This window comes from Panicum hallii, chromosome 7 (genome assembly GCF_002211085.1).
Source record: "Panicum hallii strain FIL2 chromosome 7, PHallii_v3.1, whole genome shotgun sequence".
NCBI lineage: Eukaryota > Viridiplantae > Streptophyta > Magnoliopsida > Poales > Poaceae > Panicum > Panicum hallii.
Window position 1 is genome coordinate 37,596,621 of NC_038048.1, and position 25,977 is coordinate 37,622,597.

General features: G+C 47.1%; 5 protein-coding genes across 8 annotated transcripts; all 5 read left to right on the top strand.

The window, feature by feature from the left end:
* Positions 1–2,840: 2,840 nt before the first annotated feature.
* LOC112900071 (telomere-binding protein 1-like) lies at positions 2,841–7,104 on the top strand. 2 transcript variants are annotated; one of them, XM_025968800.1, is made up of 10 exons: positions 2,841–3,240; positions 3,496–3,649; positions 3,734–4,604; positions 4,771–4,896; positions 5,018–5,074; positions 5,149–5,228; positions 5,634–5,878; positions 5,970–6,278; positions 6,369–6,432; positions 6,662–7,104. In XM_025968800.1, exons 2-10 carry the CDS (start codon positions 3,569–3,571, stop codon positions 6,842–6,844), a joined length of 2,016 nt encoding a protein of 671 aa, XP_025824585.1. In that variant the 5' UTR covers positions 2,841–3,240; positions 3,496–3,568; the 3' UTR covers positions 6,845–7,104. The 2 variants fall into 2 exon arrangements, with proteins under 2 accessions (XP_025824585.1, XP_025824584.1); XM_025968799.1 differs by having other exon boundaries at positions 2,841–3,236.
* Positions 7,105–10,460: 3,356 nt separating this feature from the next.
* Positions 10,461–13,754, top strand: LOC112898856 (F-box protein At1g70590-like). 2 transcript variants are annotated; one of them, XM_025967159.1, is made up of 5 exons: positions 10,468–11,319; positions 11,686–11,819; positions 12,255–12,437; positions 12,976–13,145; positions 13,270–13,754. In XM_025967159.1, exons 1-5 carry the CDS (start codon positions 10,740–10,742, stop codon positions 13,337–13,339), a joined length of 1,137 nt encoding a protein of 378 aa, XP_025822944.1. In that variant the 5' UTR covers positions 10,468–10,739; the 3' UTR covers positions 13,340–13,754. The 2 variants fall into 2 exon arrangements, with proteins under 2 accessions (XP_025822945.1, XP_025822944.1); XM_025967160.1 differs by lacking the exon at positions 13,270–13,754 and having other exon boundaries at positions 10,461–11,319; positions 12,901–13,118.
* Positions 13,755–16,630: 2,876 nt separating this feature from the next.
* On the top strand, positions 16,631–17,155 carry LOC112900739. Its single transcript, XM_025969551.1, has one exon. The coding sequence runs from the start codon at positions 16,631–16,633 to the stop codon at positions 17,153–17,155; it is 525 nt and encodes a 174-aa protein (XP_025825336.1).
* Positions 17,156–21,490: 4,335 nt separating this feature from the next.
* Positions 21,491–23,336, top strand: LOC112898810 (pentatricopeptide repeat-containing protein At5g11310, mitochondrial-like). The gene has a single exon (XM_025967108.1). It carries the CDS (start codon positions 21,584–21,586, stop codon positions 23,243–23,245), a length of 1,662 nt encoding a protein of 553 aa, XP_025822893.1. The 5' UTR covers positions 21,491–21,583; the 3' UTR covers positions 23,246–23,336.
* Positions 23,337–24,464: 1,128 nt separating this feature from the next.
* Positions 24,465–25,911, top strand: LOC112898811 (glucan endo-1,3-beta-D-glucosidase-like). Of its 2 annotated transcripts, none has more exons than XM_025967110.1 (4): positions 24,465–24,680; positions 25,160–25,188; positions 25,290–25,524; positions 25,619–25,911. In XM_025967110.1, exons 1-4 carry the CDS (start codon positions 24,605–24,607, stop codon positions 25,642–25,644), a joined length of 366 nt encoding a protein of 121 aa, XP_025822895.1. In that variant the 5' UTR covers positions 24,465–24,604; the 3' UTR covers positions 25,645–25,911. The 2 variants fall into 2 exon arrangements, with proteins under 2 accessions (XP_025822895.1, XP_025822894.1); XM_025967109.1 differs by having other exon boundaries at positions 24,471–24,680; positions 25,287–25,524; positions 25,619–25,886.
* The last annotated feature ends 66 nt before the right edge of the window (positions 25,912–25,977 follow it).

The window sequence follows — 25,977 nt, forward strand, 5'->3', positions numbered from 1 at the left end:
CACGAGCCAGCGCCCAAGATCGTCTTCTCGCCCAACCCCACGCGCGGCGACTTCACGGCCGTGAGCCTCGTCCGGCCCGACATGGTCGCCGTGCAGAGGGCGTCCGACGGCTGCTCGTACTGCGAGGACACAGGCCCGCTCCTCAACTGGGCCGTGCTGGTCGACGTGGCGTATGGCGACCACGGCAAGGTCTACTGCCTGGCGAGGGACGGCGAGGTGCACGTGCTCCACCTCACCCGCCGCCGCCGCGGCGTCTGCCGCCGGGCGCCACCTATAGAAGTGGGGCCGCTGCCGAAACTGCCCATCGGTGCCGACGCCTTCCCTCCACCGTACGACGTTATCTCGCAGTACACCGACGCCAAGAACCTGGTGCTCTGCGACGGCGAGCTGTACCAGATATGGAGGCGGCCGAGCGGCGCGGGCTCAGTCACCGTCGACGCGCCGCCCGGAGGATCCGCAAGGCGGGTCCACATATTCGAGGGCGACGTCTTCGTGCTGCGGTACGACCCGGGGAACTGGCCGGGCCGCAGCTGCTGGACCGTGGCCGAGGCGAAGGATCTGAGAGGCAACGCCGTGTTCGTCGGCATGAACGACGCGGCGGTGGTCCGCGGCGAGGGCGTGAGCGCCAACAGCGTGTACTACTGGGACGGCCCGCGCGGGGGAGGAGACTACGAGGCCGTGGTGTACAACGTGGCGACCGGAGCCTCCGTCCGGTGGCCGGCGGCGCCGACCGGAGGCGTGTCCAGCCCCGTGTGGTACTTCTTGCCGGCGGGTGATGACGCGAGCCCGCGCGTGGAGGCAGAAACAACCGGCGTGGAAACCACATCTGGGGAGGAAGTGACTTCTCTCGAAGAGGAGGAGCATAGCGCACATCGTCTCAGGAAAACCATGAATTTGCTTGGTAGGTTAGATTATTCTATCGTTTATGGCAGTCCGTGTGAAGCTGCTGAGAACTAAATTTGCTCTTCGTTAGCTTTTGTTTCATGTGAAGAGATCTGGTTCAATTGCATGTATGTTCGTCAATTTTTAGATTGGTACAAAACCCAGGTGTAACTTACGCATGAACAGTGAAGTACGAAAGAAAGTAAAACAATGCAAACAACTCGATTTTTTTTAATTTGCGGTCTTCTTCACCTTCTCTCTGTTTTTATTTACATATCATATTAGGTTTGTTCTAAGTTAAATTTAGCCAACTTTGATCAAATTTATAAAGAAAAATAATAACATTTACAATACAAATTTATTTCATTGAATCCACCATGAAGTATACGTTAATAGTGCATATGTTGTATAGCATAGTTATTGCTATATTTTTCTTTAGATTTGATCAAATTTGGCTAACTTTAAATTAGAACAAACCTAATAAATATGTAAATAAAAATGAAGCGAGTATAAGCTAAACCTAGGCAAAACGGCTCCACGCTTTTTACCTTCCATAATCAAAGAGTAAAAATATAAGGTTATCACGGTAAATTCAACATGCATTTAAATCCTTAAACTTGCTTGCATATGTACCGTCTGCGTTCAAAACTTGTGTTTGCTTCTTAAAACACCTGTAAGCATGTCCCTCTCTTTACGTCAAAGAATATCCGATCCAATCATTGCGTGTAGCAATGAACTAGCTCATGAAAAACACTGCGCATGACTATATCTTTCACCTTCTAATATTATATAATATTATATTTGATACACGATTTTAATTGAATATATCCACCAGCGCAGGATTTCCGATTTTCTAAATCTTGGTGTTGTCTAAACCTTAATATTATCTAAGACTCGTCACCAATGATAAAAATATGAAACCTTAATCTTAAGCTCAACTACCAGTAAACTCCCATCGAATGAGTAAAACCAGACAGTTTGAAGTTCGACAAAATAAAACCTTTCACGCCCCGTTTAGATGCAGATAGTGAAGGTTAGAATTTAGAATTGGTATTAGATGCACTTAATATCAGCTGTTTGGATGATTTAGGAATTGGTATTAAAAATTAACTGCAATACCAAGCGGTATTCACCATGCTGACTTATCCTTTTCCACAATTCCGATCCCTACCGCTCCGTATTCGCCTGCAATCGTCGCTCCCCTCCTCTCTTGGTGTCTCTTGCACCCCTATGCTCCGCCGCTCTGCCCTCCCCTTCGATGCTGCTGAGCGGCCTGCGCCTCCTTCGCTCCTCCTTCCTCTCCAGTGCCGTCGAGCCGCACCCTACCTCCTCCGCTCCTCCCTCCCTTCCGGTGCCGTCGAGCCCCTCCTCCGCTCCTCCCTCCCCTACACCCTCCGTCCTTGCGCCCCTCCGCCGCCTCGAGCTCCGCCCCTCCACCGCATCCCTTCTCCGCCCTTGGGTCCCTCCACCGCCCCAAGCTCCACCCCTAGGTCCCTCCGCCGCCCCGAGCTACGACCCTGGCTGCGCCCCGAGCTACGCCCCGCTCCTCCGCCCTTAGACCCCTCCCCAAGCTCCGCCCCTGACCACGCCCCAAGCTCCCCTCCGCCGCTCCAAGCTCTAGTATCTTCTTGTGGGCTCGACCTCCGCCTGAGAAGGGAATGGTACGGTAATGGGAGAAGATAAAGATACGTCAGTTCCAGTTTTACGGTACGCACGTCCAAACACGAATCGGTATTTGCTTCCTAGTTGAATTTCATCTATTAATACCATCTATATCCAAACAATAGTTTTGATATTAAATTTATTTCCAAAACTAGTCTTTGGACACAATTCAATGCCAAACTTTTCGATATCTACGTCACAAGCGTTTTTCATCAAAAGTCGAACGGGATTTCTCTCTCTTGGTCCATCTACTACAGTGCAAAAGCAAAACTGTCCAGATCACACACCTGGAATCTACCCTCCGTTAAACCTCTCTCCCCTCTTTCTCATTCTCTCTATCCTCCATTCCTCTCCCACCCCTTCCTCGTCCTCGAGGCTTTGGCTCGTCCATCTCCGGCCAAATCTGGAAGCAGCGACGGCACCCCGAGGCCGTCGTATCCCCGCGCTCCTTGTCCCGGCACCCGGCGCTTTCCTCCCCCAGCCCGATCCGGAGCCGAGCGGCTACCGCTGTCCAAATCGAGCCACCTGCCCCCGTCGGGGGAGAAGCAGGGTGCGCATCCAGCCTCTCCGCTGAGCCGTCCACAAGGATCCATTTCCTCTCCCATCGGCGTCGTGGAAGAGAACCGGTGAGGGGATTGCGAAGCTAGAAGCCCACGACGCCGACTGCCGAGCCACCGAGCACGCTCCTGCAGGCAGGTTCCTCCTTTTCTCTTCGTCCTCGCCTCTCTGATTCGTCGTGGAAAGCTTGCCAGAGAAGTACGGTGCTGACGTGGCTAGGATAGGAAGGAATTCGGTGGTATTTTTGCAATCGCCAAAAATGTTCATGGTACCGCGCCGAAACGATGTGCTATGAGGGCAATTCTCTAGTGGTGCTAGACTGGTTGCCAGGGCATGGGCCATCAGCAATGGCATAATGGTGGATGCTTACTTATTGTGTCAATTTTTGTGCAGATAAATATGATGGATGTGGTGTTTGTCTCCCTTTGCCGTCTGTGAAGACCCACTGTGTAGGTGACATCAAGATATGGTGATGCGGAAGAGGTCGGATTATGGGTCCCGTGGCCGCCGAGTCGCAACCATGCCACGTGTTCCAAACTCAGCTCGGGTACATGTTCTTTTGATTGATCGTGTTTTTCCTCTGACCACAATTTGCCAATTGAATCCTTATTAACGATCAACGGTAATGCAGGGGAAACGCACAACCAGGAAAAAGAAAGATGAGATGTGCGCATTTGATTTGCTTGCCACCGTTGCAGGAACATTATTGGCAGATCAGGACAATTCAGCCAATGTTCCTAATACTAGTTGTGCAGCAAAAGCTAAAAACGAGAAAGCAGTTAAAGAAGAACCACATGATGAAATTCTGCCCCTAAAAAACATGGTTATGGAGAAAGATTGCTGCAGTGGATGTGTAGTGGGTTCTGGTGGTATCTGTTCCTTTCCTAGGCAAGCTAACAACTGCTTGGCAGAAAACTCGTCGACAAGAAACGAAGCTGGACCAATATTAGAGTCACTAACAGTGAAATCAAATATGTTAGTTAGGGATTCGTTGGTTAGTTGTACAAGACCATGTGAAACTAGCCGTGGTCTTGGCATAATTCCTGAGTTTGGAGCTCATAGAATATGCCATCCAGGATCCTCAAGTTCAGCAGAAGCTGAACAAGTGCACCAGGCTGAATCTAATGTGGTCAGAAGACAAGCAGATGGGCATGCTCCGGCTCTTCACAGTTTATTTGACTCCGTGGATCTGGATGGTAGACCTCCTGCTTTGGTTAGCTCTGACAGTAGCTCGTGTGTTCCTTTCTGCAGCCATGACAAGGAACATCAAACTTCTTCCTTGTGTCGGGGTGAAGTGCAGTATACTGCAGACAAAGACGATGATGAAAATTCTTCCGGGTGCACGGATCCAAGCACCATAGGGGATAAGGGTTACAAGCCACAATATCTAGGTAACCATAGGATAAGGAAATTGCTTGCCTCGAAGGTAAGGAAGGCAGCACGTAATAAGATCTGTGGAGGTATTCCATCAAAAAAGATTTATGGAGGGATGTCCAACAAAGGTATGCCATTCCCATGGTGGTAATATTTGCATCATCTACACTCCTAAATGCTCAATAGCTGCCATAGAGAGAACCATGTTTCCTTTTGCTTCTCTCTACCCTCATGGCAACTAGCCAACACATGAATTTGTCTAATCAAGGGCCACTGATTGTTTTACTCAAATAGGTAGCAAGTTAAATTTATGCAGCAAAAAAATACCTGCCACATGTCAAAAGGGGCAAAGGATGATATTCAAGAAGAAAAGACTAGCGCATCATGCAACATCATTTGCTAAAGAAATGCCAACTGAAGGTATTTTATACTGTTAAATACATCTACCTGGTAATTTTGAAGTCTTCAGTTCTTTAGGATTGATGACCTCGATCCTTGTTTCAATTCACTTGCTAAAAGAAATTTTTGCTTGCCATTTCAGCCAGCGGGACATCTATGGAAGGTCGAAATAAATCATGCGGATCTGACGATTACCATGGTATTCTTGGATAGTGTGTAGTGTTGTGTTCGTTGCTGTGATTTCCTTGGCTTATCGTTCTTTTCCCTTTTCAGTTAAGCTAAGAATAAAGTCATTCAACATCCCAGAATTGTTCATCAATGTCCCTGAAAATGCAACCATTGGTTCATTGAAGGTACTATATGGGCATCTACAACTTACTGATTAGCAATCTTGCATCCATTTGTGCAGTCTGATATTCTCTTTGGTGCTGCTGTTGCTAATCTACCATTACAGCATTGTTGATGAAATGTGTGATTCTGCAAGAGCCCATTTAACTTTCTGTTTTGCAGTTGGAAAAAAAAATAGTAATACATATGTTACCTGATCTAAATGCTGGATTGGATAGTCATGCTAGGTTTCTACATTTGAATAACCAAACAATTTGTCGCAATGTGAAATCATGAGTCTTCACAATAGTTTTAATTGTTACCCGATACAGAGCATTTTTCTAGCTGGAACATTCAACTTCAGTTTATTTATTTATAAATATTACCTTCTTGCGAGTGTTGCCCAGTAACCATTTCCGATTTGTCTATAGAGAACTGTTATGGATGTCGTCAATAGTATAATGCAAGGTGGTCTACGCGTTGGTGTTCTTCTTCAAGGAAAGGATATCCAAGATGACAACAAGACACTTCGTCAAGCTGGGATATGCCATGATAAAAAATTAAATAACATAGACTTTACACTGGAATGTGAAAGTGGGCAAGATTCTCCCTCTCGAGTCGTAATACCTGAACAGATGGATTTACTCAGTGCAGATGTTGTGGAGCCATTAGCTAGGTAAGTGAATGTACAGCCATACAGTTGTCTCTTAGGTGTAATGATTGGAAAATGTTGACTGGATGCAGCTTAAATATTCCATGATTTTCAGGATGAAGTGTGAAGAGCATTTTCCTGAAACTGGTGGCGATGACAACCAGCAGCGAATACCTCCTTACCGAAGCCGCTCTCTCTCTGATCTGTATTCTGTTGTTCATCCTGTTGAGATGGCTTCACAAGATACATCAGCAAGTTCCCAAGCCATTGTCCCTGTTGCACCTTCAGGAGATGGTGCTCTAGCTATTGTGCCTCTTTGTAAGCCCAGGCCATCTGAAATCGGTCAAAGGCGCACTAGGAGGCCCTTCACTGTTGGCGAGGTTGAGGCGCTGGTGGAAGCTGTCGAACTGATTGGGACTGGAAGGTCTGTGTCCAGTAAATTTGTTTCAGTTGATGCAAGTTCACCGTAGATCACTGTTGCCTTATGTGTGCCTCTTAATCTTGTTTTGTTCAGGTGGAGAGCTGTTAAAATGCATGCATTTGACCATGTGGACCACAGGACATATGTTGACCTTAAGGTGATTTTCTTAGACAAAATCTCTCTTGTACAATTGAGTTTGTGCTATCAATCAGAAGATCCACAAAATCAGTGATTAGTACAATTTCCTTATGTTGGATATCAATGCTGTGTTGGTGATCTAATGCTCTGAATTAGCTAGCTACCTCTCATTTCTTTCTGTTTAGTGGATTACATGAAATCTGCAGTTCTCTAACATACTGTGAGTGAAATACTGATTGGTGAACCAGGACAAGTGGAAGACCTTAGTTCACACTGCAAGTATATCCCCGCAACAACGAAGAGGCGAGCCAGTTCCACAAGAACTCCTGGACCGCGTGCTTGCGGCGCAGGCCTACTGGTCCCAGCAGCAGGCAAAGCTCCAGGACAAGCCTCATGGCAAGGCTGCTCTTCCTGAGATCTGCCCTGCCTAGAAAGGGGAGCTGGTCGTTGTGTAAATACTGTGCCTAATAGAAACAAGGTAGAAGGGATGTCCAAAGAAATCAGACTAATTTGCGTGCTATTGCAAACTTACATCATTGCTTTTACTTTTTCGTGCTCTGTTGTTTGGACTCTGTTCAAGCCAGGGGTTGATATCTCCTCCTCTATGGGTAAATAAGGGAGAGAGCCTTGTTTGGCACTTGTAAATGCTGTCACAGACTGTTGCTATGTTTCATAAAGAGAACCTTTGACATGTCGTCGCTGTTCTTCAGTATGCCCGAGGGCCCATGGGCCGTGGCTGGATTGATATATATTCAGTACTGGATGAGCTGACGAGTCTACTCAAAGATTTAAAAGATTTTTTTCTCTCTCCCTAATACCTGAGCTCGCATAAATTTGCAGGTGAAAGGATCTAGCATAAATTTGCAGGTGAAAGGATCTAGATGTTGATTAGAGGATGTTAATTAGAGGAGGGTGAATAGTCAAAACTGAAAATTTACGATACTGATTTAAAAATTTACACTGCTTAAAATAGATTTATCAATAACTTTCGGAAAATAGTCGAAACTGAAAATTTACAATACTGATTTAAAAATTTACACTACTTAAAACAGATTTATCAATAACTTTCGGAGTTTCTGGATATTTATCGGGAATCTCCACGACCTCCGGAGATTTCAAGAGAAAAATGATGAAACTAAACTTGACCAATCAAAGCTCAACCAAAACTCAACCAAAAATAGATCGGAGAAATTTCTAAAATTTGTAGACTTGTTTCTACCCTTTTGCTTCCACTACCTGTAGTCACAATCTTTCCAACAAGTAGATCGAGAGGCATCAACAAACAAAAACTTCAACAAATCACAAAGTAAAAGCGTTAAGACACAAGCGTTAAGACACAAGGATTCGTTTCTCAAAGTTCAGTTTCGCACAGAGAATCTACGTCTCCATTGAGACACCCAAAAGAACACTTACAAGTAGATCGAGAGCAAACCCTGAAATTCTATCAAGAAATAAAAACTTCAGCAAAGTAAAAGCGTTAAGACACAAGGATTTGTTTCTCAAAATTTAATTCCGCACAGAGAACCTACTTCTCTGTTGAGGCACCCAAAAAGAACACTTACTTCTTGAGCTATGGAGCTTACGCTTAGCAGCCCCAAAATTGCTAAGGTCACTTACTAGAACGTGGAGGGTGTACAAACTTCCTGTCAGACTTGGGGCCACCGGATTGTGCATATCGCATAGACTTTCTAGAATAAAGGATGGACATGACCTACATCCTACACCAGTTATAACTATTCGTACATAAATAGAACTAGTTGGAACATAAAAAAAAAGTACCCAGGTAGTACTCAGATAGAACTTCTAAGCTAGTATCGGGTTAGGATTTCCATATAACCCTATCCCCAACTATATAACGGCGGGCAGGGACCCCCTCCAATCAACATCAACACCTAAAGTAATACAAACCACCACATAGGACGTAGGGTATTACGCTCGCAGCGGCCGGAACCTGTCTAAATCTTATGTTCCTTGTATCTTCGAGTTCCTGATCTCGGCGACACCCCACCTACAATCTACCACCTCGGGGGTATCTCTCGGTGGACTTGGAGATTAAACACTGACACTTCCCGGGGCACACCACAAACTTGGTGCTCGACGGGTATTGCTCAGCCGGCTAGGAGCTTGAAGCTCTAAGAGTAACAAACATGAAATCCACCGGCTTGACGAAGAACGAGGTGCTCAAGAGATGGGAAATCAACTCACTAGCATTCTCACTTGCTCTCCCCTCAATCTCCTTACCAAATCTTGCTTGGAAGTTAAAGGAGGGAGTGAGGAGGACTCTTGAAAGTTCATGAATGGAGGCAGGTGAAGTTAGGTCGAAGAGAGGTAAATGAAGGAGGTGGAGGGGTATTTATACCCCTTCGCTCCAAAACTAGCCGTTACAGGGTTAAGTTTCAGAGACTCCGAAGAACCGTTCAGAGACTTCAGACTACTCCTCCGGAGACTTCGGAGATATGCGGAGACTCCACACATGTCCAGACTCTGAACATTCCGTGGAAATTCCATGTCCGGAGACTCCGAAAAAAATCTTCAGAAACTCTAGACTTTTCTGCAGGAACACTCTAAACAAAATATCCCATATATTGTGTGGATGCAAAAGTATCTTTCATAGATTTGTTAGATCATTTTGAGCATCTTTTTCTACGTAAAGAGAGTACATTTCATGTCCCTCTTGATAGTACGATATTTCTATACTCAAGTCAAAAAGTAAAGTAATTAAAACTCCATGGACCTTAGCCTGGCAACTTTCATTCCCTTTTTGGTGATCATATCCTTTTCAACTGTTCATCTATCAGCTGTAGTTTCTGCTCGCATTCTTACAAGTAGCATTAGTTCTACAAACATATGCTATTTACACCAAAACCCACTAAACAGGTCCAGATGTTCTTTCAGCAGTGCTTGGTGAGAATGGCGAATGCCCGTGCATTAGCTATCAGTAGTTACTTCCAGCGTATAAACGCATGGCCTGAGACCCAGTATTGATGCAGTGTTCCATAGTTCTTCAACTTCACTCCAAGGGTCAAGTTTATTTCTTAACTTTTAAAAAGATAGTCCCTTAACTTTTATTTTTAGATCAAATTCATCCTTATAATGTGATGCTCCATATATCATGAGACTAAGCGAAAAGTTCTCCTTTACCCTTGGCTATTTTCTCTCCTTCACAATTTGCATGTTGAGCAGTGCTGCGGAAAGTTGATCAAACATATGCATGCTATTCTTATATGATCTAGACTAAATTAAATACGAAAGCACTTCAACAAATATGAGAGACAACAAAGCAGGAGACAGAACAGTGAATTTGTTATGTTCTATTATTAATTAATTACAGCGGTACAACAATGGAAATTGAGCATGAGAAAAAGAAGCTAGGGTAAAAACGACTTTTCGCATCAGTCTCATATTAGTAGGAGCCATGTCAGCGTAAGGGTAAATTTGGCCTAAAAATAAAAATTAAAAAACTAGATTGACTAATTAAAAGTTGAGAGACTCTCCGAGCAAAGTTGAAGGACCAATATACCTATTTCATCTACCAGAATAAATTATATTGATGTGAAGCTGTATTTCTATTTAGTATTTCCATTAGCCTAGTATTCTATGATTCGTGTGTTGTGGATTCCTGCGATCCAAACAGTCTAAATTTTACATTCCTATATTTTGGAATCTGGTAGTTCTTTCACTCTTCCCTGTATTTTGTTCCTACGGTTTTTCCTATTTCTATGTTTTGAATTCCTTTGTTCCAAACAGTAACGGAATGTTTTATACTGCCACAATTCCCAAGAAGGGTGCCTAGATGCTCTTGATGTGATGGGAGGATAATGGGCAACTATTGTTTATATTTGGGTGAGCCGCCTAATGTACGCCCACTGATTAACCGACGATAGCTGACCTCAGGAATAGAGACGCAGCACATGAATATTAAGTTTTTATTATAGTCGATCGATATTATTAAACTCTCTAGTTTGTTTCAATGCGTGACGAAGGGGAAAAAAAGAAAAATACTTTGATGCGTCAAGAACAGCAAACGGTGACTCGGATGTCAAAGAAGCTCATTATCTTAAAAGAAAATGTCAAAGAAGCTTACAGGACTGGGACACCTGTACTAGAAAAGGAAAAATAGCCCAACCCACCCGGCTGTCGTGACAAGTCACTGTCACAAGGGCCAAACGACCTGTGGCCCCACCTGCCATACAGAAAGCGACGCACCCCGCGCCGCGGCTCGTATACTCGCGTCCTCCCAGGCTCCCAGCCCACGACCGCCTCCTCTCTCTCCCCCCACATCGCGACGCGGCCCTGCGCGCGCGCCCGGCCCTCTCCGCTGCTCTTATGGACGCCGGGAGCCATACCTGGCCGCCCCCGGCCCCCTCGCCGCCGCCCTTCTCCTCGCGGCCCCGCGCGTCGCCGTCCCCGCACCGTCGGCGCCGCCGCCACTCCAAGAAGCAGCACAAGCCACCGCCCGCGCAGCCGCCCCCGACGCCGTCGCCGGCGCCGCAGGGCGCGGACTACTCCGCGCTACCGCCGGAGCTCGTGCACCGGGCGCTCGCGGCCTCGTGCGCCTCCGACGTCGCGGCGGCCAGCCGCGCGTGCCGCGCGTGGAGGGACGCGCTGCGGCCGCTCCGCGAGGCCGCGGCGCTGCACGCGTACGGCCGACGCGTCAAGCACGGCCCCGTGGCGGGAGCCGCCGCCCGCGGTGGCGGGGGCGGAGGGCGTATCGAGGCGGAGAGGCAGCGCGCGCTGGGGCTGTTCCGGCGGGCGGCGAGGCTGGGCTCCGCGGCGGCGATGGTGGACGCCGGGCTGATGTGCTGGGAGGAGGGGCGGCGGGTGGAGGCCGTGGAGTACTACCGGAGCGCGGCGGAGCTGGGGCACCCCGTCGGGATGTGCAACCTTGGGGTCTCCTACCTTGAAGGTACCGTGGATTTGGCTTAAAGTGTAGTTAGCTATCTCTTGGAGACTTGTTCTCGGTGGTTGTAGAAAGATTCGGAATTCAGGGCGGATTAGGCTTGTTTCCAATTGTTATATTCGATGCGCATTATCAGTTTTGTTCGCAGAGCAGTTGGAATCATTCAATATTTTAGGGGAAGTTTTGTCTGTGCTGTGTCGCATTTGTCTCTTGCAATTCATTGTTTAGGTCCAACTCTAAACTTTGCATAGTAATAAAGAACCAACCAATACTTGATCAGCTTACTCAAGCTTGTTATTCCTTTGCTAGCAACCAATTGTCTTGTTTGTTCCAAGGGATTGCACCTGATATGGCTGCCAAATATTTCTGCAGCTGATCCACCTAAGGCTGAGCAAGCCATCCGATGGTTTTATCCATCTGCATCAGCAGGCAATGCTCGTGCTCAATACAACCTAGGCCTTTGCTTGCAGAATGGGAAAGGGATCAAGCGTAATCAGAAGGAAGCTGTAAGATACCTCTGCTATGTTGCACACCCGCAGTTTGAAAACTTTTCCTATAAGAGAAATATTCTGGTTCTCTAAACGCACTCAATTGTTGAACCACCTAGGCAATCCATTGTTAGAGTACCTTATGCACACATGTCTTACTAACTAGGTTAGGACTTCACAATTTCTGTTATTAAGTTGCTGAACAACTGTTTACCTTGTGTTCTGATGATACTGGGATTACCAGCTCCGTTGAAGTTCTATAACTCAACTAGGAGAAATTAACTGTTTATCTTGGTTGGATTTCCCCCTACCAAGGTAATCAGAATTATATCACCAGGATCAATCAGTGTCTACTCTCCTCTCATCTTCTTTGTAGAATTGTAGTACCTGAGGTATATACTATGTACTTGTTTTGAGTATGTTTTGTAAAGTGAGATAAACTTATTAATGCAGGCAAAGTGGTACTTGCGAGCAGCAGAGGGAGGAAATGTACGAGCCATGTATAACATTTGCCTGTGTTACAGCTATGGTGAAGGGCTTGCACAGGATCCAGTGCGTGCTAAGAGGTGGCTGCAACTAGCTGCTGATTGTGGTCACAAGAAAGCTCTTTATGAGTGTGGTATTAAGCTCTGTGCGGTATGTCATTCCTCATCTCTTTCTGATTGAAATTCCATGTATGGATTTGTTTACCTCAAAAAAGATTTAACGTAATAGCATACTTTTTGTTTTAGAACTGTTCTTTTCTCTAGAAATATTGTGTTCCATATCGCCCCCACCCCGCTAATGCTACATCCCAGTTTGCAATATTGGCCACACAAGGTGAATATGCAAGTACGCTGGCATTGACTTGCTATGCCTTAAGTTGCAAAAGAATATTGTACATAGGTCGAGTGAAAAGCTGCACTTCAGCTGTACCTACTTCTTCTGTAGAGAAGGTTAGATTTTGGGTGGATGCAGGCAATGTAGATGTCCTAAACACAAGTTAACTAATCAACTAGTAACTACACCCCAAACTAGTGTCAAAATATGATAATAGGTTTTACATTTTCCACTATGTAGGAACTCACACCAGATGTCATTACTGTTTTTGCTTCCTCAGTGTCAAGAGAACATCCATCATTTACATGCGACTCAGTGGCAGCCATTTTGAAGACAACGTCTCTCTTATATGCAGGCAGGAGACAAGGTCAAGTCTCTCACGTATTTGGAGTTGGCAACTCGGCGTGGAGAAACCGCAGCTGCCCATATGAGAGATGTAATACTGGAATCACTCTCTGCTGCGAGCACACAGCGTGCCCTATCAGATGCTGATAAATGGAAACCTAGGGCCCTCCATCCAAGAAGGTGAGAAAATGGACCACACCAAACGTCAACAACCGTATCATCCAGATGGCCATTGCCTATGTCGTTTGTAACCAGAACTGAAGTATGACACGCAAGGGTAAAGCAAACATGTATGCTTTTGCAGCATCTTGAGGAGTGTTACCTTGCTGCAGCCATACCTTCGCAATCTGCACAAAGCCGTCCATTACAGATAACAACGGGAGAAGTCGCAAAAAAATTCCCCGTGGCAATAGTTCTGAAGGAGATGCAGTGGTGCAAACAAAACTGTACAGTTCAAGTTGCTGGTTTCATCAGTTTGTAGCTGGCGCCTGGAGGCTGGACACTTGTCTTTGTTGTAACAGAAATTTTGTCTAAAAAAAAAGAGACAGAAATCTTTGGACATAGACCAAATGTGTGAATGCTGTATCGTTGTCGCAATTAAAAGAAGTGATGGTTGACAGGATGTCTGAAGATGAGGGCCTCGAAACAATGTATGATGTATAACCAGAGATGGTATTATTGATCTTTTTGTTGGAGGAAAGAAGCTTTATCTATTTTTCAAGTATGTATGCACTGGATTGGACATTAGTTAGTGTCTGATATATTTCTTTAGAAAAAGTTCTCTGAAAATCTCGCATCAGCTGGTCTCTTCTGGATTTGTTTGTTCAGTTCTCCGAGTTCCTGGAGCTCAACAGACAGCAACAAGCCATGATAAAAGCCGGTTCCATCCCTGATTCAGCCCTCCGCGGCCTCATTCGTTTTACTCTTCGGCGCCGCCCCCCGGACAACCCGCATCCCCGCATCCGGAGGCGCACTCTTGGCGGGCGCCGCCGCGACGGCCTCCCAAGTGCGCATTCCTCGGCTGGCTCCTCCCCGACCTCCACCGCGCGGAGGTGCTCGAGGACTTCCTCTTCCGCGGGAGCGACGGCTGGAGCTCATTTGCTTCCACCTTTGCGTTTACTGATTCCGTGTAGTGAAGTTGGATGACAATTAGATTCCCCGTCAAAACAGATAACTTGCAGAGGGCACTATTTGGTAGTTATGACCATTCATGGTCGATCGGGTGATATGTTTGGATGTCGATCGGCACTATCCAGGTGCCGTTTTAAATCAGAACCTGGGAAAACAAATAACATGAGGGATTTATTGCTGGATTTGGAAGTAGCAGAGAAATTGCTTGTCTGTTTGCCATATGGCCCCCTTCAGGATTCGCATTCTGTCAGTCATTTGTGTACTGTCATTTGTGCAATCTCTCGGATACATCGTTCAAGGGAGCTTTTTCTGAACCTACTAGCTCGGCATTGAGCTTTATCTCACAAGCACACGTCCCTATTTAAGAATGCAAAATGTTTCCTAAAACCTTGGGTTCTGGTTCTCAGGTACAAGTGCACCTGGAACCTCCATCTAGATGAAATTGCGTTAAGTGGCTTCTCTGATTTCAATTTCATATACTGTGCCATCTACTCCCTGAATCAGATGTGTCTTTGTAGAGATTTAGATTATAAACAAAATAAATTATAAAAAAATCCTGTAGAAACTAGATAAAGGATACTTTTCAAAATATTGATATTTATTCTCAGTTTAGTCTTCATGGTAATAAACCATCTTTAGCTGACTGGATTCCCCACAGATGATATCATCCTCATGCAAACATTGGTCTATGGATCACTTAGGGATCTAACCCCTTGAACTGAGGCGCAGCCAGCTAAATTATTGACTCATAGATTTAAGTGTTTCCTCTTCATATGGGGATGGAGGGTTGGAGAGCACAAAAAATAAGATTGCTGGAGTACGTTAACATAGAATGGACAAAGAATTAGTTGTTTCATTATATTTGGGGAAAAAACAGTGGTTGTACTGCTGTTGCAACTCGCAGCATGCATCTCTTTACTCACACTTGTAACTGTAGGAGTTGTTCTTGCGAAAGTTTGCAGAGGATGCTTATTGCAAAGTCCTGAAGGATAGTAAGAAGTCAGTTGTTTATGATAATCTTTGTGAGTTGGTCCTTGCTTTCTACCAACTTACACTTTTTCTTCATCATCTATGCTTAAAGAGCAATTAAAGAAGTTGTGAATTGTGACTGTATTTAAGTAAGAGTGGAAGAAATATGCAAAACATACAAACAGTACACAGGAAATCCCCCAGATTGGTGAAACACAAATTCCTTGATGTGTTAATTTAAAAAATAGATAATCTGATAGAAGAAAATCGCAAAGGAATGAGTAGTACTCTAAGGTGATAATTAATCACATTTGGCTTCTTAACTGACAACTGTACTCTATAGCACCGTTCACTGCAGATTTGCAGCCATCAACAGGTTGGGTTGACTGATTTTTTATAATGCTCCAATAGTATGAAGCAAATAATTCAATTATACAATACCAAAGCGCTTTGTTTAATCCCTACAATCCATGAATTTGATTTCTTAACTCAGCATCATGCTACAACCTCGTACACATGTTGGCTCGCTCCGCAGCGCCGCCTGTGCTCCGCCCCAAATCGACGCGCGCAGGTAGGCAACGCGGAGGTGGCAGAGCGCAGCGCCGCACGCGCTCTCCGCAGCGCCGCGCCCTCCGCCCCCCGCCCCCTGCCACCGCCCCCCCGCGCCCTCCGCCCGCGCCGACCTCCGCCCCCGGCGCCGGCCCCTGCCCCCCGCCCCCCGCCCCCCTCCGCCCCCCGCCCCCCGCCCCCTGCCTCCGGCCCCCCGCGCCGGCCTCTGCCCCAAATTGACGCGCGCAGGTAGGCAACGCGGAGGTGGCAGAGCGCAGCGCTGCACGCGCTCTCCGCAGCGCCGGCCGCTCCGCGCGGGCTCTCCGCAGCGCCGCCCGCTCCCGCGCTCTCTGCAGCGCCGCCCGCTCCGCGCGCGCTCTCCATCACTCCGGGAACGAAGGTACTCCTTCCCTCGCTCCATTGCTGTAGCCGGTGTGATTGTATTGCACTAGTTCAGTCGCATTTCGGTTTGCATCGTCAGGTTCTTCCCCAATCCCCCACCTTGTCGGCGTCCTGCAGAGTTTCAGATTTTTTTCTCAAGTTCGCGCAAGAGGAGGCTCCGCCTGCAAGCCGCAGCTACTCATGCTGCTGTCTTGGCGCCGACGCGCCGACATCGGAAATGGGGTGGTTCGGTCCCAGAGCACAAGGTTCGTCGGAGAGACAGGGAAGGCGCTTGGGCTGAGCTTGTTCGATGTTACTTCGCGTCGGAGCCGCTGTTCGACGACACCCTGTTCCGGCGCCGGTAACAGCAGCGACATGTCCTTCTTTCTCTTGAATTGAAGCTCAAGTAGTGTAGCTATTGTTTTCATAATTGGGTTGTTTGCTTGATGCAGTTTCCGAATGAAAAGAAGCTTGTTCGATATGATCTACCAAATGCTTGCTACGAACATGAGTATTTTCGACAGAAACCTGATGGTCTTGGCCGAATGGGATTTCATGGAAAGCATAAGTGTGTTGTCGCTATGCGAATGCTTGCGTACGGAAGTATAGCCGACGCACTTGATGACGGTTATGCCATGGCCGAAAGCACTGTTTTGGAGTGCGTTAAGGAGTTTGCAAGAACTGTCATTGCCGTGTTCGAGGAAGAGTACCTACGACCACCTAAAGAGGCTGAGTTGAAGCGGATTCTTGAAGAAAATAAAGTTAGAGGTTTTCCCGGGATGATTGGAAGTATCGATTGCATGCATTGGGAGTGGGGATCTTGTCCGGTAGGCTGGCATGGCCAATACATTGGAAGGAAGGGTCGACCGATTGTTGTTCTTGAGGCTATTGCAACCAAGGACTTGCGAGTTTGGCATGCATTTTTCGGAATGCCCGGGTCTTGCAACGATCTCAATGTTTTGGACCGCTCCCCTGTATTTGATGATCTTGCCAATGGAAGAACTGACAAAGTTGAATTTTCAGTGAACAACCATAATTACGACATGGGGTATTACCTCGCGGACAAGATATATCTCGATTGGGTGACCTTTGTGAAAACCAAGAGTGAAGCTATCAGTCCCAAGGACAAGACATTTGCCGAGGCCCAAGAAGCTGCATGAAAGGATGTTGAACGCTGTTTCGGTGTCCTCCGCTCGAAGTTTCGGATAATTCAACAAGCTGGCCGACTGTGGAGTGCTCAGGACATGAACACGATTATGCGAGCATGTATCATTTTTCACAACATGATCATCGAGTCTGAGCGAGACAGGGAGCTGGATGAGGACGAGTTTGCTGAACCCAATGATTCACCAATTCGAAGGGACAGGAATGGTGTCGAGCTAAACGCCTTCATGTCCGCATACCGCAAGATCCAGGACCACCCTACATCCCACCGCCTACACCAAGATCTAATTGAGCATCATTGGATGTTAAAAGGCAATGAATTAGGGCCATATGCACGCCGATCTCGACACTAGTATGCACCTGTTGGTATTTGTTTCTGTATGCATGAGGAGGATGCCTTTTGTTGCTGGGAGAACCAAGATGTAATGGTTCCCTGCAAGTAGTGTAGATGGTACCATGTATTTGTGAATTACAGCAGCTGGATGTCTTTTGTTGCTGGGAGCACCAAGATGTAATGAATCCCTGCAAGTAGTGTAGATGGTAGCATGTATTTGTGAACCAAGATCTAATGAAGAAAGTACACAAATATGTGTCCAGATCAAGCAAACAGTTTCATACATTACAACATTTGTCAAAGCAAACAGAAGCTAGTTGTCCCCTGATGGCTGTTGGTGTTGGGTACTAGCACCAGAAGCGGACTCAACTTCATCTGGGTTTATACCTTCCTTGATCAAAATGTCCCTCTGCTTCTTGGTAATCCAGAAACGAACAGCAGGATGTCATGAATTCAGATCAGTGAACATGATTTGGGCTTCTGTCTGGAACCTAGTTGTCTCCATAATGTCCCTTTGAAGTTTGATCTGTTCCCGAGAAATCTCCCTCTGGAGCTCAAGTTTCTTGTTGCCCTGCTCAATCTTCGCGAACAATGCTTTCTCCTGCAGATCAAACTTGGCTCGTTCGATATCAATCAACTCCTCCTTCTGTTTTGCTTCCAATTCATCCATCTGCTGACCTCTCACATGTATCTTCTCTAACATCTCTACGGCAACACTAGATGAGGACTCTTCTACTGATGTTCAACGTTTCTTCACGCTGTCACGCCCTTCTGGTCGTTCAATAGGTGCACCAGCAGTAGGTATTGGTGCAGGGGGAGTGTTCAAGGGTTGAGTTGCCTGGTTATCCTTCTCTGTTTGCTTAGGCTTGCTACACTCCAACATATAATCATTCCATTTCGGTTCATCCCGCAAAATCTCCCAACAATGCCGAAATGCCAAGGTTTTTTCTGCTCATAAACTTTGATAGCATCTTTTATCTGCACCCAAAATAGAAATAAATTGTTCATGAACAAGTAGATAGAATTCAGGAACATGCAGCATATAGTTATCGGAACATATCTTATCATAGTCGTTCTTGCCACTTTCATTCCTTCTAACAATAGCCGAGTGGATAGCTTGGAATTTGCTGTTGTCCATCGGTTCTGAATAGACAGTTGGATTCTACTGCTACCCGTCTCACAATTTTGAACGAAATAATGATGCAGCCTTGCATAGAAGGCATTGCTCGTCTGAGATGAACCTGCAATGAGAAAGCAACAATTAAATAGTTGTCAAACCACAAACTGCTTGTCAATAGAAGTGTATTCCAGATGATACCTGTGGCTGCATCCGTAGAAATGTTCAGCCAACCAGACACTGTAACTCTGTCCTCTGGAGGCAGGAATGCTTTTCCTCGTTGTGAGACACCTCTCCTGTTGCCAGTGCCGTTGGCAAACTGGTCGCCATCAATTTCCTGAATATCTTCACAATTTGGAGGTTCAATTTGATCACCAGACCTCATAGGCACATGTGGTGGGGTACTAAAGCTCTATTCATGAATTTGCTCACAAAACTGCCCAAAATAAAATGAAAACCTGTTTAGACACTCAACATAAAAAGAATGAACAAACAAGTACTGCAGGGTACCATAGGAGAAACATCTAGGTCCAATTGAAATTCACTGTCCATGCCCACTTGGGAGGCCTGGCCATTACCACCACATGCGCTGAATCGACGATCCATTCTGCCATAAGAGAGTAGGAAACAAAAAAGTGTCATAGATTAGAGAAAGAGTTCACTGTCCATACAAATAATTCATACAGTATAATGACATTCTTTATGAAACACTAATAAGTTGCATCAGGTGCAGCGTAGGACGGGCGAGCCAAGGCAAGCAGATGGCTTACTAACAATCATTTTACTTCACAGGTCCTGTATGAGAGGATATGTTCCATTGGCAGGCAACAATCATGGGTCCTTCAGATAGTCCCTATGCAGGTGGCGCGTTTCTGGTTTCGATCCACTTCCTTCCGGATTATCCATTCAAGCCACCAAAGGCAAGTCTATATTAGTTTATACAAGCACAAATTTTATTCAAGATGCAAATGGTGATATGCATCATGTTACTATCCTGTGAGAAGTAGTGAAGGGAGTGTTTGCTTTTCTTTAATTCTTTTATCTCTAATCATTGCCCCCCTTTTTCCTGGAACACCTTTTTCAATAATTGTTTCCAGTCATATGTCTGAATTTTTACCCATGACAAACATGTAAATTTCACACAGTAATCAGATAAACAATGATCTACTTATTCTTATTCATTATTAGAGTGCATCCTAAATTGTTATCTTGAAGTTCAACCTTGTACCAAGCAGCATTATACTTGATTGGTTGGTAGGATTTCCTCTACATGTGCTAGGATTAAAGATCAGTGTCCAACAGAAATAGTGAGATGGAACTATTTCTTAGAAGGGCTTGTATTAGCTTAATACAAGGAAAATTTTGTGGGGTTCTGCTACTCTAGTAAGAAATATCAACCATACTGTATCCTTTCTGTGCTGTCATTTTGTTTTGTTCAATGTCACTTGCATATGCTCCTATACTTTTCTCTTTGCCTGATTTACCCTGCCATAGTGAAGTGTATTGGTAAGGATTAGTTATTCAATGGATGTTATTTTTTAATATACATGATATTGGGGGAAGTCAAACATTAAAGATTAATAGGTTAACTCACACTGTCCATAGTATGTCACTCTACATTATTTGGTCATCTCCTTTCATCTGCTTCTTGACCTGGTCAGCTTTTGTTGGATTCCACTCCACCTCAGTCTTCATTCAAATTAAACAAGGTGTATTTTGTTTTGTTAGGACAAAGCTTTGACCTACCGTTACTGTACTGATATGTCAGTATGTGATACATAAGTATTTTGCAACCTTATTTCTGAAACAGAATATAAAACAATACTCACAGCATAATGATATTCTTTATGAAACACTAGTAAGTTGCATCAGGTGCAGCGTAGGACGGCCGAGCCAAGGCAAGCAGATGGCTTACTTTCAGTGTAAATAGTTTGCAACCTTATTTCTGAAACAGAATATAAAACAATACTCACAGCATAATGGTGGAGTTGCAAACTTAGCCAGCCCAAAACTTCACCATCATCACTAGTAAATCTTCCAGTCAGTCAAACACCAGCATTGGAGAATGCCAACACTTCCCAGTGCTTCACCAATCCCACAAAATGAAAAATAGTACATTCGTTCCCCTTAATTCCTTAAACATTCAGATCGTTCCACTAATAATCTATGATAGTACAGCTTAGACTACGACATACTCCAAGCAAAACATTCCTAATCAACCAAATCCGCCCCCAATCAGTTCGAAGCACTGCGAATCGAGACAGGTTGGTTCCAATCCCATGGATCTGCACCACGCGACCAAAATCTCCCTACACCCTAGCGCCGGAAGAACGAATCGAGGTGGGGAATGGCGGAGCTCACCTTGCAAACTGCCTTGCCTCCGCCGCTTCCTTCGTCGTCGGTCGCCTGGAGCTCCGCCACACGCTTCGTCGTCGCCCGCCTGGAGTCCCGCCGCGCGTGGAGGCCGAAGTCCCGAACGCACCCGCCTGGAGCTCCGCCACGCGCTTCGCTTCGTCGTCGCCCGCCTGTTCTTCTCTCTCCTAGGTCGACGGTTGGAGGCCTGTCCTTTGCCTCGCAGCCGAGCGAGTGTTATTTTGCACTTTCTCTCACATCAGATTCATTTTGCACGCCCGGTATGCATGGTCGATTGGAGATGATGCCTCACGCTACAGTGCACCCGACCCAGGCATTTTGCCTTTGCATGTCCCGTTGCATACTCGGTTGGAGTCAGCCTGATCAAGTGTGAGCTACCTTCCTTACGGATGTCGTATTGAAAACCATCTGGGGTTGGCTCTACATTCAAGGACCTATCCGACACCAACTGCACGAGTAATATTGATAAACTAGTGCACACCTCTCATTTGATACATGAGTCATGACAACTAAATACATCATTTGTTTTTCTTAGGTAGCATCAGCAGTAGCAGTGTTGCTGCACCCACGGCGTCCTGTCAGCATCCAAGGCAAGGGGAAATGCCTTCCAGGCCGATGCGTGAACTCGCTCCCGTCCTCCCCAGCGACTCAGCCGCCGCCGCCGCCGCCTCTGCTGCCACCGTGCTCTCCATCCTCCGCGGGGCTGACCCTGACCGCCTTCTCCCTGCGGCCGGCATCGCCCCAACGCCCACCATACTCCAGCACCTCCGCCCCGCGCTCCCCACCCTCCCCGACCTCGCGATCCCCGCCCTTGCCCGCTGGGCCGGCGCCGCCACCGCCGTCTCCCTCCTCGCCTCCCGCGGCCTCTTCGCCGCCGCCTGGCGCTTCCTCTTGCTTCAATCTCCTTCCTCCCCGCCGCCTCCCCTCGCCGCGTTCGCCTCGCTCCTCCGCCGCTACGCGCGCCTCGGGCGCACCACCGCCGCAGTCCGCGCGTTCCGCTTCCTGCGCTGCAACCCCGACCGGTACACTGTCAACAACGATGGCAATGGCGATGATGGCTCATCGTCTGCCGCAGAGGTCTCCCCGTTGATCCTGGCCGTCGACGCGCTCTGCAAGGAGGGCCACCCGCGTGCCGCGGCGCAGCTCATCGAGCAGCTCCGGCGCGAGGACCCTGGGTGGGCTCCCGACGTGCGGATCTACAACGTCCTACTCAACGGATGGTCCCGTCTGCGCCGGCTTGACAAGGTGGAGAAGCTTTGGGTGGCGATGCGCCACGCGGGCGTGCGGCCGACGGTGGTCACATACGGGACCCTCATCGATGCGCACTGCGTCATGCGGCGGCCTGACCAGGCCATGGGGCTCCTTGACCAGATGAGGGAGGAGGGGGTCGAGGCCAATCTGCTCACCTGCAACCCCATCGTGTATGCCCTTGCGCAGGCAGGCCGTTTCGGGGACGCCCACAAGGTGCTCGAGAAATTCCCCCTCTACCGTGTTGCGCCGAATATCTCGACATTTAACTCCCTCGTCTTGGGCTACTGCAAGCACGGTGACCTTGCTGGGGCTAGTAGAGTGCTCAAGGCGATGCTGGGGCGGGGCATTTCGCCAACAGCAAGGACATACAACTACTTTTTTATGGTCTTTGCGAGGAATTGCAGTATTGAGTTGGGGATGAATCTCTACAGCAAGATGGTCAGCAATGGCTATGCGCCAGACCGTCTCACTTACCACCTCCTCATCAAGATGTTGTGCGAAGCGAACCGGCTTGAATTAACACTGCAAATGCTCCAGGAGATGAGAAATAGTGGTTTTGAGCCGGATATTGCGACCAGCACCATGCTGATACATTTGCTCTGCCGGTGCCATCAGTTTGAGGAGGCTTTTGCGGAGTTTGAGCATATGTTTGAGAGAGGGATTGTGCCCCAGTATATCACTTACCGGATGCTTATGAAAGAGCTCAAGCGGCTTGGTTTAGTCAAATTGGTACAGAAGTTGACAGATCTAATGCGTTCAGTACCACATTCCACAAAGTTACCCGGCAGTTACAGGGACAAGGAAGGAGATGATGCTATAGAGAAGAAGAAAACAATATTGCAGAAAGCCCAGGCCGTTTCAGATGTTTTGAAGGAGCGTAAAGATCCGAAGAAACAGCACGAGCTCAAAAATCCTGAAGAAACTGATGTCCAGGTTGCAGATAGGATTGTAGCCAACATTAGGAGAAGAGTATATGGAGACGTCTCTAGGATGGGGCCATCTGTTTCGTGAGCATTGAGTTTTATTGTGTATACTTATCAATATTAATTGCATGACGATGGGTTTAGCAGTCGGTTGCATTATTCATCTGAAAATATGATCATCTAAGCAACTCTTACATGCTCCATATATCTTGAAAAAGGTAATACTAGTAGATTGTGACGCAGGCCCGCAGATCAACTGTTTAATGATTGTTTGCCTCATCTGATTGTTGTAGAGAATCACCGTGACAAGACGGCAAATTTCTGTGACTATGCTATCCCTTTTTGTTTATGTTCGTAGTTTTATTTACCGAGGCCTGTTTGGTTTGGGCCCCCACCAACCTAGTTTTATTTCTATGACTATGCTATCCCATATATGTCAGTAGAAGCTATGTTCTGAGTACAATCATTTTTTGTGTCCTGGCCATGTTTGTTTAGAGTTTCAGGGCATAGCCCCCGCCTTACTTATTAAAAGACAGATAACAGGTTCAGTTTACAGCATCGTTTGTTGTTGCCGGCTTGCGGCTATCGAAAATCAGGCTGGGAAAGCAGGGGAGCAAAAGGAGCAAAGCAAGGTATATTTAAGTGCCTGATGGCATCTTTTTACTGACAGGAGGTAGCACTGATTTCTGGATCTATCACGGTTGTGGAACCCACGTGGATCTCAGAGTAGCGCATCATTGGTTAATCATGTTTATCTGTTTGTCATCGAACAATACAGTATGGGAATATGTTTGGTGTCTAGAGCCAATCCGTAGATAGAAACTCTGGGTAGTATAAGGAGAACAGATGTGAACTCTCTTTCAAAACCAGTAGAACTGTAAACTCAAATCTGAAACCAATTTGAACAGGAGCAGGCCTTTTGTTCTCAATGGCCCAGTTTTGACCAGCATACATCACAATTCACAAAGACTGGGGACAGAGGAAACCGCTGAAGGACGACGATCTGGTCAACGTGGGCCAAAATGTCCTGTGCGGATCCACCAAAGCTTTGTGGGATCTCAGGTTCACTGCAGGCTCAGACTTGAGGGGGGGGGGGGGGGGGAGACTGGAGAGACTAGAAAGAGATCCCAGAGCGGGACAAGATTTGGTATCCTGCTGGAGGCACATGGTAGGTTGGCTTTGGGTTGAAGCCAGAGAGACCAGTAGTCAGTTCAAATTCACACTGTCACTCATCACATGCGCAGCATGCATGACCATACCATCCCAGCAAGCAAACAAGCAGAGTGTCACCTACTCTACTCAACAAGGCAATCAAGCTGGAGCTCCTTTTCCTTATAAACCAGCTCGCTACCCCAGTGCAGAGGCACTAGTCTGATCTGACTCTTCTTGGCCTTGGCAAGCTCCCAGCTCCAGCTTGGTGCCAGTGCCTGCTCTGAAGCAGAGCAAGATGGGCAGGAGAGCTCAGCCATCTGCGTCGCTCCTGCCCTTCTCCCTGGGGCTGGTGCTCCTCTACTTCACCGCAGGTAAGCTCAAGTTCATTTCTACCAGTAGGCGATCCAGCACTGGTTGTTCTTCCCTAGGGCTTAGTTCGAGCTGATTGTTTCTATCTGAGATTTCGTTTCTGGTCAGTAAGTAGGAGGATGAGCAACTGAGCACTCTGTGCTTCCCCCTTGGTTCTTGGATCTCTGAATCCCACTTCCTGCCAAACCTTTTCCTGCTGTTTTTCAGAAAGTCGTAATGCTGTGGGCACACTAGCTCATCTAGATTTAGCCTGAAAAGGGTAGGCAGTTTCTGACTTCCTGTAGCTTGTCGGTGCCATTCTGGCCGGCGCCTGGCCAGCGAGGGAAGATACCGTTGGGTCTGATTGAACTTTGGGTAAATGGTAGCCAAGATCTACTACCTATGATTCTATGACCTCTTGATCTGCAAAGCTTTCGCTGCCCGTCCATCATTAGTGGACTCTGCTTCCGTCTAAACCGGCCATTTCTCTGCTAATTTGCAGGCATCACCGTCCGTGTTGCGGAGGCACAGGTACAGTACAGACCTTGACACGCTCCCCTCGTCTTGTTTGCTTCCCTTGTTCCTGACGATCTGCAATGGGGTGGGGGCGGGGTTGCATCGCATCGCAGCAGAAGACGTGGTGCATCGCGAAGCCGTCGGCGTCGAACGAGATCCTGGCGCAGAACCTGGACTACGCGTGCTCCCAGGTGAGCTGCGCCGTGATCCAGAAGGGCGGGCCCTGCTACTACCCGGACAGCCTCGTCTCCCGCGCCGCCGTCGCCATGAACCTCTACTACGCCTACAGCGGCCGCCACGCCTGGAACTGCTACTTCAACAACTCCGCGCTCGTCGTCCAGTCCGACCCAAGTACGTTGCGGCTGCTGATGCTGATGCCTGATGCTTGTGCTCTGAAACGATGGTGATCCGTGTGTTATCTGACTGATGAATGTCGCGTTTGCAGGTTACGGATCCTGCACGTACTACTGATGGTGAGTGGTGCCGGTTGTGGAGGGACGCCGTGCGAGCTGAACTGGCTGATGCAGCTGAGATTGAGAGAGCTGCTGCTAATACCACAAGTGTGTTGAGTGTCTGCTGGTTGAGGAACGGCAGAGGGTATGCAGATTGTTGTGTTGTGAATTGTCATGTGTCTAGTGAACTGTGATGCAGTTGACCTTTGGAGATTTTCGAAGAGCTCATTGATATCTCCACTCGAAGTTGTCCCTTTCAAACATGAGTCGGTCGATTTGCGCGTGATTTGTTCAGTCCAGCGGTCGTACAAACGAACGAACCAACGAACGATTCTTTCCAATCCAACTTCTC